The sequence below is a fragment of the Zosterops lateralis genome, assembly GCF_965231275.1.
Source record: "Zosterops lateralis genome assembly, chromosome: 8".
In the NCBI taxonomy this organism is placed as follows: domain Eukaryota; kingdom Metazoa; phylum Chordata; class Aves; order Passeriformes; family Zosteropidae; genus Zosterops; species Zosterops lateralis.
The window spans coordinates 13,836,024-13,850,839 of record NC_139768.1 but is presented as its reverse complement, the minus strand read 5'-3'; the positions used below and the strand labels follow the sequence as shown (position 1 = coordinate 13,850,839).

Sequence of the window (14,816 nt, the reverse complement as noted above, 5' to 3'; positions counted from 1 at the left end):
AAAGAGTTAACTCATGAGTGAAATTAGCAAGTTCTGGCTCATAAAATATTATTGAAATGTGGGGTTTGGGGTATGATCCACTCCCTGCTTAAGAGGGACACTTCAAAGGGAGGAATAAAAATCAAAGAGATAAATCCTTTTCTAACTTCTGTATTCTGCAATAAAATTCTTTAAATGTTTCATGGAAAATGTAAATAATTTATTGGAAGGGAGGAGATAAAGTTGTTAGGGAATTGTTTGTACTTAACCAGCACCTTGTCTTTTGTAGTTTGCCTCACTTCACTGAGAGTATCTGTTCCCCTAAAGGAGCAGAGTCAGGCCAAAATGTAGGTGCTTTTTGCTCAGATGCTTTGTACCTGTTCAACTTGTGCAATGCAAAAAACAAAACAAAACAAAACAAACCCAAAAAAACCCCAAAAACAAACAAACAAACAAAAAACACCTCCCCCCCCCCCAAAAAAAAAAACAAACAAACAAACAAAAAAAAAAAACCACAAAAAAAACACACAGGAAGAAAGCACTTTTTTTTTTTTTAATGCATTCATTTTACTTGTGTTCTTAGAGATTTCTTGCCCATTTTAAGATTCAGTTTCTTTCAAAGGTAGGAAGTACTTAATTCTTACCTCTCTACTGTCACATTTTCTTATCTGCATTTCTCATGCTTAAATATATTTTTATAAGTAATTTTTTCTTTTTTTGCAATCTTACCTAAACTACCAAAAACATTTTAAATATTCAAGACATTTAAAATCAATTAGAGTAATACCATTGGGAAAAAAATAAAACATTTTCTTTTCTATACTTCCTATATAAAGTACTTTCATTTTTTTGAAGCAGTTTTCTTTTTCCTTCATAGATCCTTAAAACACACGTGCTTTAAATTCTTTCTCAGCAATGATGAGTGTTGTTTTAGATGTTGTATTTTTAGAAATTTCTTAATAATTTTACCTGATGTAATTATACATTGTTTCCCCATCATTCCTAGAAGAGTAAGTTAGTACCCACTGTCCAATAGTAAGAACTTTGAAAAAACTACATTCTTTTAAAATGATGAAAAGAGAAAAAAAAAATAGATACTGGGGAATTTTGCCTTTGAAAGAACTTCTTCAACATTTATATTTAAGATGAAATCAACTGAATGCATTCAGCCTTGATCTGTGTCAGTTGTTAAGAATACTGTTGACTGTCTTGTGTTAGGGATATTAGTTTAGAAGTGAGATTTGAAATTCCTTTTTTTATGTGGTGCCAAAAATTATATATCTGCATTGCCATTCAAGTCTTATAATTACGAATTTATATATTTGCACACAGATTGTTCTTAAAAGTTTCCTTTTCTATCTAAAACATATTGCAAGAAAAAACACTGGCTTAAAATTAACAAGGAGTATTTTCTTCATTTATTTTTCTCAGTGTACTCAAAACATATTTTTGGTCTCAGTTGTTACTTAAACTCAGGGATGGGTTCAAGATTATTGTTTCAGCCATTTCTTTCTTAATTTACAAGTCATTCTTACTGCATTAACACAGTGTAAATATTGAACTGTGGGGGGTTTTCAGTATGTAGTAACGGACTAAACTCAAAACCTCAAACAGGAAGAATGATGGATTAATTATCCAGATTTAGATTTCAGTCCTGCAGTTTCTTGGCAGTCCACAGGTAGCTTGCTGCATTCATGTCTTCCAGAATACGCAGGATCAAGACTTCAGCTCTAATTCTGCAGGGAGTGCCTAACCACATGAGTAGGTCTAATTATGTTAAAATAGGAATATTCACACTAATAGCCTTTCACAGGATTAGGTTTTGCAAGATATGGATAGTGATAAAATTAGTAGCATTTAAATCCTCTTCCAATTACTTTTGTTTTACAATGTTAGCAATTCAGGATTTTCTTTAATAAGAAAATATGCATAATAACAGAGTGTATATAAATCAGATAATATAACTGTATGTTTTGGCTCTTTCAAAGATAGATGGAGTAAATTCATTTTATGTCAGAGCTAAGTGGCCATTTGTATATCAAAGTTGGTTTCCATACTATCATTTCTTAATGTGAAGTGAACAATGCTTTAACCTTTTGACTCCAAATTCTAGATTTCTCATCTAATATGATCAGTCTCAAGGTGGGGGGGAAAGCACTATGATGCCCTAAATTTAATATTAAACATTATTGTCTAATTTCTTTAGTGGCAGTTTAGAACTCTGCTGCAAGACTGGAGGCATAAAATTAGTAACAGTTAAACCTCGTAAATGTGAAATAGTAGAAGTATTAAGATGTTCATTTGAGGATGAAATTTTACTACAACATATTTTCTTGCATCTGTGCTCACACATGAAAGTCCAGTTCAACAGAAATTTTCATCCCTGAAATCTTGCTGATTTAGATGCTGGAAATGTACCCAATTGTTGGTTTTCTCCGTAGCTTACTCTTATGTACTGCAATAGAGGTTTTTAATGTGCACTTGTATCTAATTTTCTACATTGTCTTTGACTACTGTTCCAAAAATAATGCAAAATAGCTGAAGGAAAATTTAACCAAGGTGGAGTGAGAATAGCAGTGAAATGAGGCCTTTTTAATCTTCAGACTTCTGCCCTTGAACACTTAGCTGGCCATATTCAAAAGCCAGTTGCTCATGAACAAAACAATGTTCAAACAGAACCCTTGACTACAACCCATTGAGTATTTCTGAAGATACATTCTTTATTTATTGTGGTAACATGAACTTGAAAACACTAGGGTTAAATTTTATGCTGGTGATTTCTAGATAAAATTATATTAGCTTTTTAACAAACCTATGTAATATTGTCCAATAACAATGCTTATTAGAGTTTGCTGTAATTAATCTTAATTGTTATCATAGGAAAATTCCCTATAAAGCTTTCATTCTGACAATCTCTCTTTTAATTAAGTGGAGTACGCCATAGTGGCATTTCGCATTTTTATAGCACATTTCAACATACAGAACTTCTTCGATGTTTGTATAAAAATGGCTGTAGAGAGCTCCTGACACGGTCAGCTGGGCTGAATGGAGTTTGGCATGGAAAAATTTAATACTTAACAGTACTGTCACTCATTCAGCATTTCATTTATGAACTTTTTTTTTTTTTAATATTTTGTCATAGATGAGAATTCAGGCAGCCTACTGGACTCTGGGCAATTAGGGACAATCACTGACACTGTTGGGACCTTCCTGCCACCATATTTCTATGATCTGTGTCTGCAGTTGTGATTTGAAAATAAAAAAAGTTTAAGGTTTGGAAGATGAGTGCTGCCACTGCACTTCCCAGCTACATAAAACTAATCAGAATATTTGATTGAACCTGTTGGACCTATTGGAGTGGGTCCAGAGGAGAGCCACAAAAACGATTGGAGATATGGAACATCTTTCCTGTGAGGAAAGGCTGAAGGAGTTGTGGTTGCTCAGCTGGAGAGGTGAAGGATCCAAGACCTCAGTGCATCCTTTCAGTACCTAGAGAGGGTTTATAAGAAAAATGGGGACAGACTTTTTAGTAGAGCCTGTAGCAATAGAATTAGGAGTCATGGTTTTAAACTGAAAGAGAATCTATTTACACTAAATATAAGGAAGAAGTTTTTTACAGCAAGGGTGTGAGACACTGGCAACGGGCTACCCAGTGATGTGGTGGATGAACCACTCCTGGAAACATCCTGGTCAAGTTGGGTGGGACTCTGAGCAAACCTTGGGAGCAAACCTCCCTGCTCATTCTGGGGGCAGTTGGACAAGGCGACATTTAAAGGTCCATTCCAACACAAACCATTCTATGATTCTGTGATTTTGTAGAGCTGGGTGCTTTACCTTTCCCCTGCTCAGCCATTTTTATTACCTGCAAGCTGTAATGAGTATGCAAAGCCATGAGCCAGACAGTTCACTTGCCATAAGGGTAATTTGAGTAATCAAAATTAACTTTCTAACAGTGGGTTTCTGACTGGTGCCAGGAAGAAATTCGTGTTGATGAATCTTCCAGTACCATAGCTGTCAATATGTCATGGTTGTCAAGTTTCAGTGTGTGGCAAGTAATCAAATGCTCCCCAGCTTCTAAAGTAGAGTTCTGGGAAAATTTGAAAATAAAAAATTGAGAAGTTGCAGCAGTTTATTTGGGAAATCAGTGATGAGCAAACTATTTGCCTACTCTTTTAGGTTTCTATGCCAGTGCAAGACAATGCAATTTTTAAATTGTTTAACTGGAACAGAACCTTGAATTTCATATTGTGGAAATCTTTCAAGTAACTGTTACCATTTTAAAAATTAAAATGTTATGATATTTGACATATTAAATAAATGAAACCTATTATTAAATAAGTGAAACCTGTTACCTCTGTCTTTCACTGCCTCTACTTTCCTATCAAGTAAATCGCTGCTATCATCAGTAAATAAGAAAGGGCTTTTCCATTGCTCCCTCACAAGATACATCAGTCCCTAGAACTGGTGGAACAAGGATAATTTAGTTTTACCGGGTCTTAGGAATAGGGAGGAAACTCCCTAAGACAAAGACAAGTTAAATAACTTTGTCATGGCTGGACATGTCATCCATCAGCTGAGTGCTAGATGAAACCTGCATTACTTGGATTTGCCAAAAGTGACTAGATTTGAATTGTACATTCCTCAGCTCAGCCTTTCTTAGTTTCTGTGTAGCTGTAAATTATTTTAAGTAAATTAATCAGATTAGTTATAGAATCCAATTGAGTCTTGAAGACTCATCCAAAACTACAATTGTAGCTCATCTTGGCATATTTGCACTGAATTTTAGCCTCTGTTTTGTGTCTGTGGAATACCTTTATGGGGTTAGCTAACCCAGGTAACTGAAGCACCAGGAGCAATGGACTGTGACAGCCTGGGCTCACTATCCTTCTAACTTATGATAAATCCTGTTTACTAATCTAGATTCTGCTAATCTCCTTTGATGTCTTTACAGAAGTTTTCAGGAGTAAAAATGCAATAAAGAAGTTGTAGCTTTAGGGAAAACAGCATGCATGTCAGAAATCTCACTCTTTGGTTAGTGGCTACTATTTCAGTGTAGCGCTTAGCATTACAAGAGAAACAACCCTATGGTTTTACTATAAGATGCTGGGAAGAAAAAGAAAACTAACAGCAAACTAACCAAAGCAAAAATACTGCTCAATACTCCTATTTGAAAAGCTTGTATGAGAGTGAAAGGGACTGATAAAATGGTGTGGAATATCTCTTGCCATGCCAGCATTATGAAGCTGGTGGAAATAAGAAGCTATTACACAAACAAAAGCTCTGCTTTTTCTGCAGTGAGTGGTAAATGAATGTGATACAAAGCTTTCTTGTCCCAAGCCCAAGAGACTTACCTTATTCTGCTGTGTTTAATACATGTTGGCATCTGTTTTTTCTTGATATTATGTTGAAATTGGAGCCAGGCTCAGCTTTTATTAAAACTGAAGCTTGGCCTCAGTTCTGTATTCATTCTTGACTTCCTTGGCACATGATGCAGTCTGTGACCTTCTACGCTAAACGTTTTGTTACTGCCAGCAAATTTTGCAACACAGAAACTGGCGCTGGTGTGCTGCTGGCACCTCCCTTTTTGGCAGAGCTGGCTGTTGGAGCAATTAAGATCACGCTCTTTTCTCCAGTTCCACTTGGTAAATATCATCAGATATATAATTTGCACCGTCAGCAATTCAGATTTTTAACTAATGTTTTTCAATTTGTTTTTCCTCATTTTCATCTGTCCTTTTTCTTGGATTGGTTCCTTTGCTTTGTCCTCACTTCCAGCTTTCCCCCACTGTGCTTTCCATGCACATTTCTTTCCCACTGAGACTGTATACAAATATTAGAGCTCTAACTCACACTTTTGTCAGCAGGATGTGCCGCACTCTGTAGGCACACTCAGTTCAAATAAAAAGCCCATTGGCAATACAATAAATCAAGTGATTAACAAGAAGCAAAATGCCAACCTCTGGCTTTTTTTTCTGTCCCAGAAGCTTGTGGTACACTGTAGCAAACTGAGTTTTCTACTAATAAACTGAAGTCAAAGGTGTATCCTGAGATGTGAGCACTGTAGTGCTGAAGTGATGTGTGGGCAGCCTGGAGAAACCTGCAAATTTTCCTATTTCTGGTTGTCTGAAAACTGTTGATAGCAAACAAAGCCAGTTAATGAGGACCAGAAAAAGTATAGCAGAAAACTGTTTCTGGTAGACTGAACAGCAGAAGATGCTGGTGTAGTACAGGTTTATGCACTTAGCAGTTGTTGAGCTCTAGAGCTGAGCTGCCCAGGTTGAAGGTTGTGCAGCAGGAAATGCAACAAAAGTGGCTGGAGGTAGGACAGTGTCTCCAGTACCTTGTGCTGGTCATGTTGATTAATAACCACCCAATTTTCTGTGATGTTCAGACAAATCTGTTGGTGGGCCAGGTTTTGTGCTTACAGGTTTGCTTTTGGTCATTGCCCGGAAGGGAGGAGTGTGCACTCATTGGAAGTGAATATTGTCTACAGATAGTAATATGATACTTAAAAATGTAACTAAAATATGGGTAAAAATGCACTTTATGTTATCTTTTTAACAAGCATTTTTGTTCCATGTATGTCAAGAAACAGCAGTATTTCCTTCATACTCTTCTCCTTTCCAAGTTCTAAACAAAATAGAAAGCCAAAATTAGATGGGAAATAGAAATACTTTTGAAATCTCAAGAATGAATTATAAGGAAAAAACAGGAAATACATGATGTATGCACATGTGAGGCAAATTCTTTTATAAATACATTAAGGGCATATGCATTGGAACATTTCCGTAGAGCTTCAGTGCACCTTGCAATTTTTCAATTTTTGCTAATTGTTTTAAAAATAATTTCTGTTTTCTTTTTCAACTTTGGGACGCTGCATGCGTTAAAATATGCAGGGGTATACTCTATTTGAAAAGGACACAAGTGATAATCTTAATTCAGTTGTTTTTGTGTAACCTGATTCCTTCTCTGTATGTCCTCAGTATTCTAGTCTAGATCTAATCTGAAATACAAGACTAGATGGCATAGAGAGTCTGGCCTTCAGTCAACAAAATCCTTTTCTGCTGAGAAGTGAAAGATAACGAAAAAGATGTAATTACTGTAATGATGGGTTAGACCTTTAGATTCATGCTGCAATCAGTGATTCCTGTGGTGCTCTGCTGCAATCATGGTTTAGTGCTGACTGGAGAGAAAAGACAGGTAAAGACCATAAAACACTCCATCAGCTCTTGATCTGCATGCCTGGAGTGGAGTCACAACTCTCATTTGCAGATAGGGGTGCTGGCTCTGAGCTCGAGGGCAGCACAGTGGATTGTCTCAGAAGGAGCATCTTGGAATATTTTTCAAGTGTGTAATAAGTGTATAAAATCCCTGTAAATTACTCCCTCCCTTCTCAACACACAATAGTAAACATTTTAATTTCATGAGGCTGTCATGTCTGCCATACACACACACATAAATATGAGCATCAGCGATTATATATATTTAGTAATCCCAATTTAGTCCTTATTACGCACATAATCAAAGAAAAAAATTCAGTTGTATAGGGCTATGCTTGTCAGAGCTGTTTTATTTAAACTTCTGTCAATTAAATGCGAAAATCATTCCAACAACTTCCAGAATTTCTTACTTTATTCTCAAAATCAAACTTTGAAAATGTGCATGCAGCATTAATAAATAGTTTTATTTTTATTCTGAATTTGAAAGGTTGTTGGATTATGGGTTTAAAATAAGTATTTCCAGCTGATGTGACTCTACAATAATGTTATAGCCATTTGGGATAAAGGGTATTGGTCCTAACTCTGAAATTCTTATTGGTGCTATTAATCCTCATAACTATGAGCTGTGTCACAGAAATCAGCTGGAACTTCTGCATGAGTAATGGTTGCAGAACCAGCCTCAGATATTTAAGTCATTACTATCCCTGGAAAACAACTGAAGATTAGCTCTGGTATTAATATTTTTATGTGGACCTCACAGAGATTAAAAGCAGATGTTTCCAGCAGTACTTATGTTTACCTTCCATGGTCTGCAAATGTCATAGTCCATAGGAATTTTATTATTTTTGATTTGAAAATGAGTTTTCAGCATTATTTGTCAATTTGGCCAATTCAAATAGATACATTCTCAAAATTGGTCAGGAGGATATCCTAGCAGAATGGTATGTTAAATTCCAAGTGTATTTTTAATTTATTTTGCATCTTCATTGGCACTTAAAAGAATTTGGAAAGAAAAAGAAAATTAGTACTCTTGATAGGACTGATCATTTTTTGACATGCTGAAGTAAAGAAAAGTTTTCATTCACTTCTGATCCTTAATTGACAAAATCTGTAGAGAACACCTCATTCCCACTGCATTTCTGGGTTTGGTGATCCCCAGGGCTGAACAACAGAAGGTGTTACGGGAGAGCCTTAGGCACCAGCGCTCAAGACAGAGATAAATTCAGAGTGATAGTGTTAAACTTCATCCCTATGCTCAGCAACTTATTTAATTTGACTTAAAAATATTGATACTCTAGTTTGCATTTTTCCTACTTCATAGCCACGTGACACAATGTGTTACTCACTGCAGGCCAAAACCGTTTGGCCAGATACCACATCCTCAGTTAAAAACTACTGTATTCATGAGAAATGTTTTGTTTCCGTGAGTAGTATCTATTGCTGTTGTACTTGTGAGAGTATGCTTAATTTTTCTACATTTTGGTAGTCATTTCATTAATTTATGGCTAAATTTGCATTCCATATACTTCCTTATATTCCATAATTGACTTCATAATACAACACAAAAATCGCAACTTTTTAGAAAATCCCTCCATCTGCTAGTTAAAAGGATTTAATATAAATGACTGAGACCAAGCCTGCAGCTATTAGGAATGAGGCATTGATCTGGTTTACTTTCTCTTCTCTTCTCTTAATTAGAAGCCAAAGGTCATATAAAAATACTGGAATTTTTAGTAGTGTATCACCGTCTCCATCTAACAGGTGCAATCAAAAGGTAAATTACAGGATGGGTGCACAGGAGGGCTTTCTGAAGCTGCACTTTGTAGTCAAAGCAGACTTAAAATATTTCAATAGAGAGCAGCTAGTCCCTTAATCCTCTCTCTTAATATGTGCTTCTCCCCAACAGCAGTAGCACATATTCACTTGTACCAATCTGCCGTGCTGTGCTGGCCAGCATTCTTCTTGTATAAAAGTGGAAGTGTTCCCTCTCACTGTTTACTCAAAGCAGGTGATGAATGTAGTATTTTAACACTTAAATACTCAAATAGTAACAAGGGCCCAGAGCTGGGTTTGTAAGTGCAACTTCTCACAATTCAAGAGTTCCAAAGACAGCACCTGAATGACATAAAGAAGGGTGTTAGGGTGGAATGCTGAGTAAGAGGAAAAGCACTATTGGTTGTCCACAAATTTTAGGAGTTGTAGAACCAGTGATTATGGCTTGCAACCTGGATAGGCACGGCTAAGCTCATCTCTATTTGTTATGGGCAATGGAAGATTTTGAGGAGCAAGTTTAAGGAAGATAAAATGGCAAGCAGTGAAATGGAAAAAAAAAAGGTACTTGTCAGAAAAATAGATGTTTGAGATAGTTACTAGTGGTGAAAAAGGTGGAAGGGTGACCTTTCAGCTGACAACTCTGTAGGATGGATTGATACTAATGATGAGAGGCCTTTAAATGAAAACAGAAGAAAAAGAATGGATAAGATCTAGCCTTAATATTCTCTTTCATCATCGAGGTGGGATGATAACCAAGGTGCAAGACTGTAGGTCTTTTGTCTAAGGTGAGATTGCAGAGTGGGGTTAAAGAGTGACCCAAGCTCAGTGAATTGTTTTGGTGTTGAAGCCTGAGGTGAAAAGGCAGTATTGTAGGAACTGTTGTGCAGGATGTTCATGGTAATCTGCCAGTCATGTTTGTGAGTCTTGAGTATTTTCATTACCATTAGAATTTTGTGCAATGATAACACAGTATCAGTGGTAGTAATTTTCTTCTGCTTAAGAAGAGTTATATCAGGAAAAAGAAATTAAGGTTCTCTTTTATTTGTTATTATCCCGAAGATTATCATCTTTAGATGCAGAGCTTCTCTTTTTTCCTAAAATCTTCCTTTTCAATTTTTTGTTACGAATTTAAAGAAATAGCATTAATCTCATAATATGAAGAAAGTATTTTGCAGAAATTGTCTTAAGGTAGTTTTGAGGTAAAAAGAGAAGAAAACATACACTGTCTAGAGATGCAGTCTCTAGGGAGACTTTAGGATTGAGGAAAATAATCTTCAATCACTCTCAAATCTATGAAATAGCAGACTTTCATCAGGGCAAAAAATGCACATACCTTCCAAATATGCAATTTTTTAAAAAAAAGTGTTTAGGCATTTGGGTTTGTGATTATGAGAGCTGTTTTTTGTAATAGCCTGCTTAGAATGTGCAGCATTATCATCATTGGGGTGTTTCTGGGAGACAACTTTGAGAGATAAAGTTAATTTAAAAAATATGGTAAGAAGTATTCATCTTTAAATAGATAAATAGAGCTACTTAGATAAATATTTAATGTTAAGTAATTATCTAGAGAGTAGAGATGACTTGTAGAATAGGCAGAAGGAATGGAAAATGAAAAGTCATGGGGACAGTTGAACTTAAGGGGAAAGTTAACTATTATTAGTCTTGTTATTATCCAAATCCCTGGCATATGAAGTAGTTTAGGCTCTCTAGACAGTAAGTTTTGTTCTGGAGCACAGTCGGCATTTCCTCTACTGACAGTGAAGTGGTCTTATAAATGTTAACTGAACCTATGTTAATAGCTGTATTTTTTTCTTTCACTGGAAGACTCAATTTTTTATTCTGTACACTTGTATAGTAAAGTGTACAGAATAAAAAGTAAAGCGTACATCCTGCCTTGTGAAGGAGGCTGAGTTGGAGCATCTCAAAAGATCCCTTCCAACCTCAACCATTCTTTGACCTATTTCACAAAATTCATTTTCTGTAGATAGTTTCATAATCCTGTATTTATCTGGGCTCCCACCAGTGAAAAAAATGTGATCTCTAGAACTCACAACATGATCAGACTTGCAGGGGGTAGTTAGTGGCCATATCTCTTACATTAGCATTTTCACATGAAGATCTAAGAAGCTCAAATTGGGTATAATCATCTCACCTTACAATATCCATATGAGAGAAATTGATTGTGATTTTTTTTTCTTTGTTTTGTTTTGTTGTTGTTTTTTTCCTGCAGCTGGGCCTCTGGAGCTCCCTCTGTTCGAGCTGATCCCCTCACAAAGACAAGTGGTTTTCCATGGAGACCGCTTGCCTTTCCAGTGCACGGCCACCTACGTGGACAACACCACCCAGGTGCACTGGTACCACGCGGGGCGCCGGGTGGAGACAGACGAGGAGAGCGGCATCTTTGTGGAGGACAGCATCATCCACGACTGCTGCCTGATCACACGGTAATACACACCTCTGGTGATAGCCAGGCTGGCAGGCAAGGGGAGCAGATTCCACACTTGCAACCAGCCTCATTAAAACGTAGATCAGGAGTTAGTTAATTTGAAGCAATTTGATTGCATGCTTGAATCTGAGCGCTGAGGTAGAGATTTTTCATGGCTATGATTGGTCGTGGTCCCAAATTGTAGTTTTTGTGTCTAAGTATCCAGATTTGATCAGATAAGGGTTTGAAACAGATAAAACCAGTTTCTTATACGTCTTATATCTCTTATAACCATGAGAAGAAACATGGTAAAAGAAGAAAACAAGAAAAGCTTCAGTAGCATATGGGAGTGACTTACAGCCAAACTGCTTCTTCGTGACACCATCTAGAAGTGATGTCTACCCGTCTGAGTGACAGACCTATGTGAAGAACTATTGATTGAAAAGGCTTTTAGTTTTCGTAGGTTCCAGTATACTAGATCCTATATTCTTCAGTTAAGTAATCTAATTTTTGTTTCTTATTAAATATTTCTCCATTTTCTGTGACTTTTACCATCTCTGCGCCTGTGTGCTTGAGAGATACAGAGATCTACAGATGCATTTGCTGACGTGAAAAGTGCAAGAGGAATGGAGTATGATTATATAAAAGAAACAAAACCTAATATTTGGCAGTGACTGTAATGTTCCAGTTTTGCTTCAGTTTTACTGTTAAACATTATTTAATAAATTATAAAATTCAGTGTTTATTTTCGGGTTTCATCACAGAGCATTGGCTTGCCACTAAAAGCTGCTAAGTTGTTGCACACATCCTTTTGTCCTCTGCCAGTTTCCATCATTGATCAAAAAGAAAGTCTGATTCTGTGTGCATGTTCTGCCTTTCTCTTTGTAGAAGATGGAGTGAAAATAGCTATGCTAATTAGCTCTGGATAATCATTAACATCTTTTCACTCAAACAGTTTCTATTAATATAATTGACCTGAAATGCTTCTTGAACTACCAAATAGAAGTTATGAAGGGAGTCAGATTAAATCCTGTCCACTGGGGACTTTTGGCTTTATTAATTTCATCTACCCACTGATTATTTGACCCCTTTTGGAGTCCCGTAGATCGAGAGGTATAGATCTGACCTATTCTCACAGCTACTGGCTTTCTTCTAATATCAATGAAAAGGACTATTAGACCAATTAGTACAGTAATGCCAAGTGCATGAGCTATTATATAACTGCCGAGTCACTTAAATTAAAGCATGTTCTTCCTATTTCCATTATATCAAAATTAAAAGACATGCTGTTAATCACCTCATTATGTTTTTAAGCTGAATTATATTTTGTACTGTATAAGCAATTTGTAAAGCATGTTAATAAACTAAAATAAATAGTTTAAAATGGTTTTAGAAATAGCTACTGCTTTTAAAAAGCTGTAAGTAGCTTGACTGATTTTTACCTTACATTACTTCTTTTTTGCCAGACTGTAAAATAAAACCCATTGTCTATCATAGCATTTTTTAATAAGGATGGTTGATCTCATGCTTACCTCGTTACTGTGCCATTTAATAGGTGACCTTGATGCTGATGGTGCAGTATGCACTGGAATGTGGAGTATGCACATCTCTTCAGAAAAAAATGTTCTTTAAATACATCATCACATTTGCTGTTATAGACTGGAAAAATACTCTGACTTGCCCAAGTTATGTGATACAGACTGTTAAAATAAGACAGAATATTTTTGAATAAAACTCCAAGTCCTTAAACAGCTGTTTAAAAGCATGCAACATTTTAATTCCTCATTTATTTGCACTATACGTGGTACTTCATAAAATAGAAGGGCATCTACACTACATTTACCATAGAGCACGGTCCTTATCCAGCCAAAAATGCTAAAACTCAAGCAGCTCTGCCTCTGCCTTGATCTAGGTGCTGATCAGAATTAACTTATTAAAGACATACTTTTGAACCTACTTTTAAAAACTGTACTGTTTTGAAGTCAATGCTTTTTAAACATAAAGACATGTATTGTTGAAAATAAAAAAGATTGGCCATGTTTTGACTGTTAAAATTATCTTCAGCATTTCTTAATTTGAATCCCATCTTTATGACCATATATACTATATCCTGATTTATATCGTTACTATCATAACAAATTAAAATAATACGTAATAGCATGCTTGTTACATGTTACAGTAGCATGTATTTGTATGCTTGTTACGTGCTATTGCACACTGTGATAGTTCTTAAGGCTAAATCGTAGTTGTACAAGGCATTGAAACATCAGAAAGACTGTGCCTCCCTGAGGCTATCAAATGTTAAGTATGTGATTTGGACTAAAAATAAAGGTAACTTGAAATCAGTTCTTTACAGTATCATATTTTGCTTTTGCATACCTAGTCTTTACAGCAAATGTCCACTGCTGTGGCTTTCTGTAATTGCACTAAAGGACAGACTTTGGCCTGTCCTACTTAGCAATTTAAAGATTTCTATAGCCGGTTTTGAACAAAGAGGTGTAGTCATGTTCTAAAAGCTGCTTATTCAAACATTTTTAGGTGGTTATTTTATTGGGTAGTTCCAGATATTTCTGGACATGGATTTACAACACAAATATCATGCTAAACCCTTCTGTTTTATTAACTGTCACAGGAGAAGGATAAAATATCCAAATGTGTATTTTTTGTCTCCTATGATAAAGCAGAATAAACTAAAATAAATATTTTTGTTACAATAATTAAACTAAAGTTTTGAACTGTATTCCGGTCTGTGACATTTTTCTTGGCAAGGAGTATTCCCTTACAGGAGATCTTGAAAAGGTGTTTTCAATTCTGCTGCTAGCTTACAGTTATCATTTCTTGCCAATGATAATAATATTTGATTTTGCTGGTGTTTAATTTTCTGTCATTATGCCCGTGTATAAATGTCATAGTCATATATGAAAATATACATATGATGTGGGACTAATTTCCTATCATTTGTGAATGGAACTAGCTGAATTTGTTAATGGTACTTCCATGAAGACAGCCTAATTTCTTTAGCCTGGAATATTATATCAGTTTAATAATAAGCAGCAATTCTAACTCGACACATTCTGATTCTCTGCTATTCCTGAAGCCACAAAGAAGGAAGGTCATGTAGTATTCTCTGCAGCACAGTATCTTTCCCAGATTCCCCAGTGTTCCCTTTCAGTGTTTGGAGAAGCTAGCAGGACAGTTATTAGAATATTAAACTAGAAAAGGAAATTATTTTAGTTCTATGAACGAAGAAACTCTGCAGTGGCAGAGATATTTTAATTTTCAAAAAGTTTCTTATTTACCACAAAGGAAATAATGACAATTTTGAAGTCTTTTTTGCTTCTATTCTGTAAAGACTTGTGTAGAGTGTTTAACAGTGCTTGTGCCCCAACAGCTGTAATAGCTGCTCTGGGACCATTGCA

General features: G+C 35.9%; 1 protein-coding gene across 1 annotated transcript in view; it reads left to right on the top strand.

Moving 5' to 3' along the window:
* Nucleotides 1-14,816, top strand: part of LOC310912352 (adhesion G protein-coupled receptor A3-like) — a 253,587-nt gene that overhangs the window by 110,861 nt on the left and 127,910 nt on the right. The window contains exon 7 of the mRNA XM_083866869.1: nt 11,203-11,416. Within this exon, the coding sequence (XP_083722995.1) occupies nt 11,203-11,416 (214 nt within the window). The remainder of the gene's footprint in view (nt 1-11,202; nt 11,417-14,816) is intronic.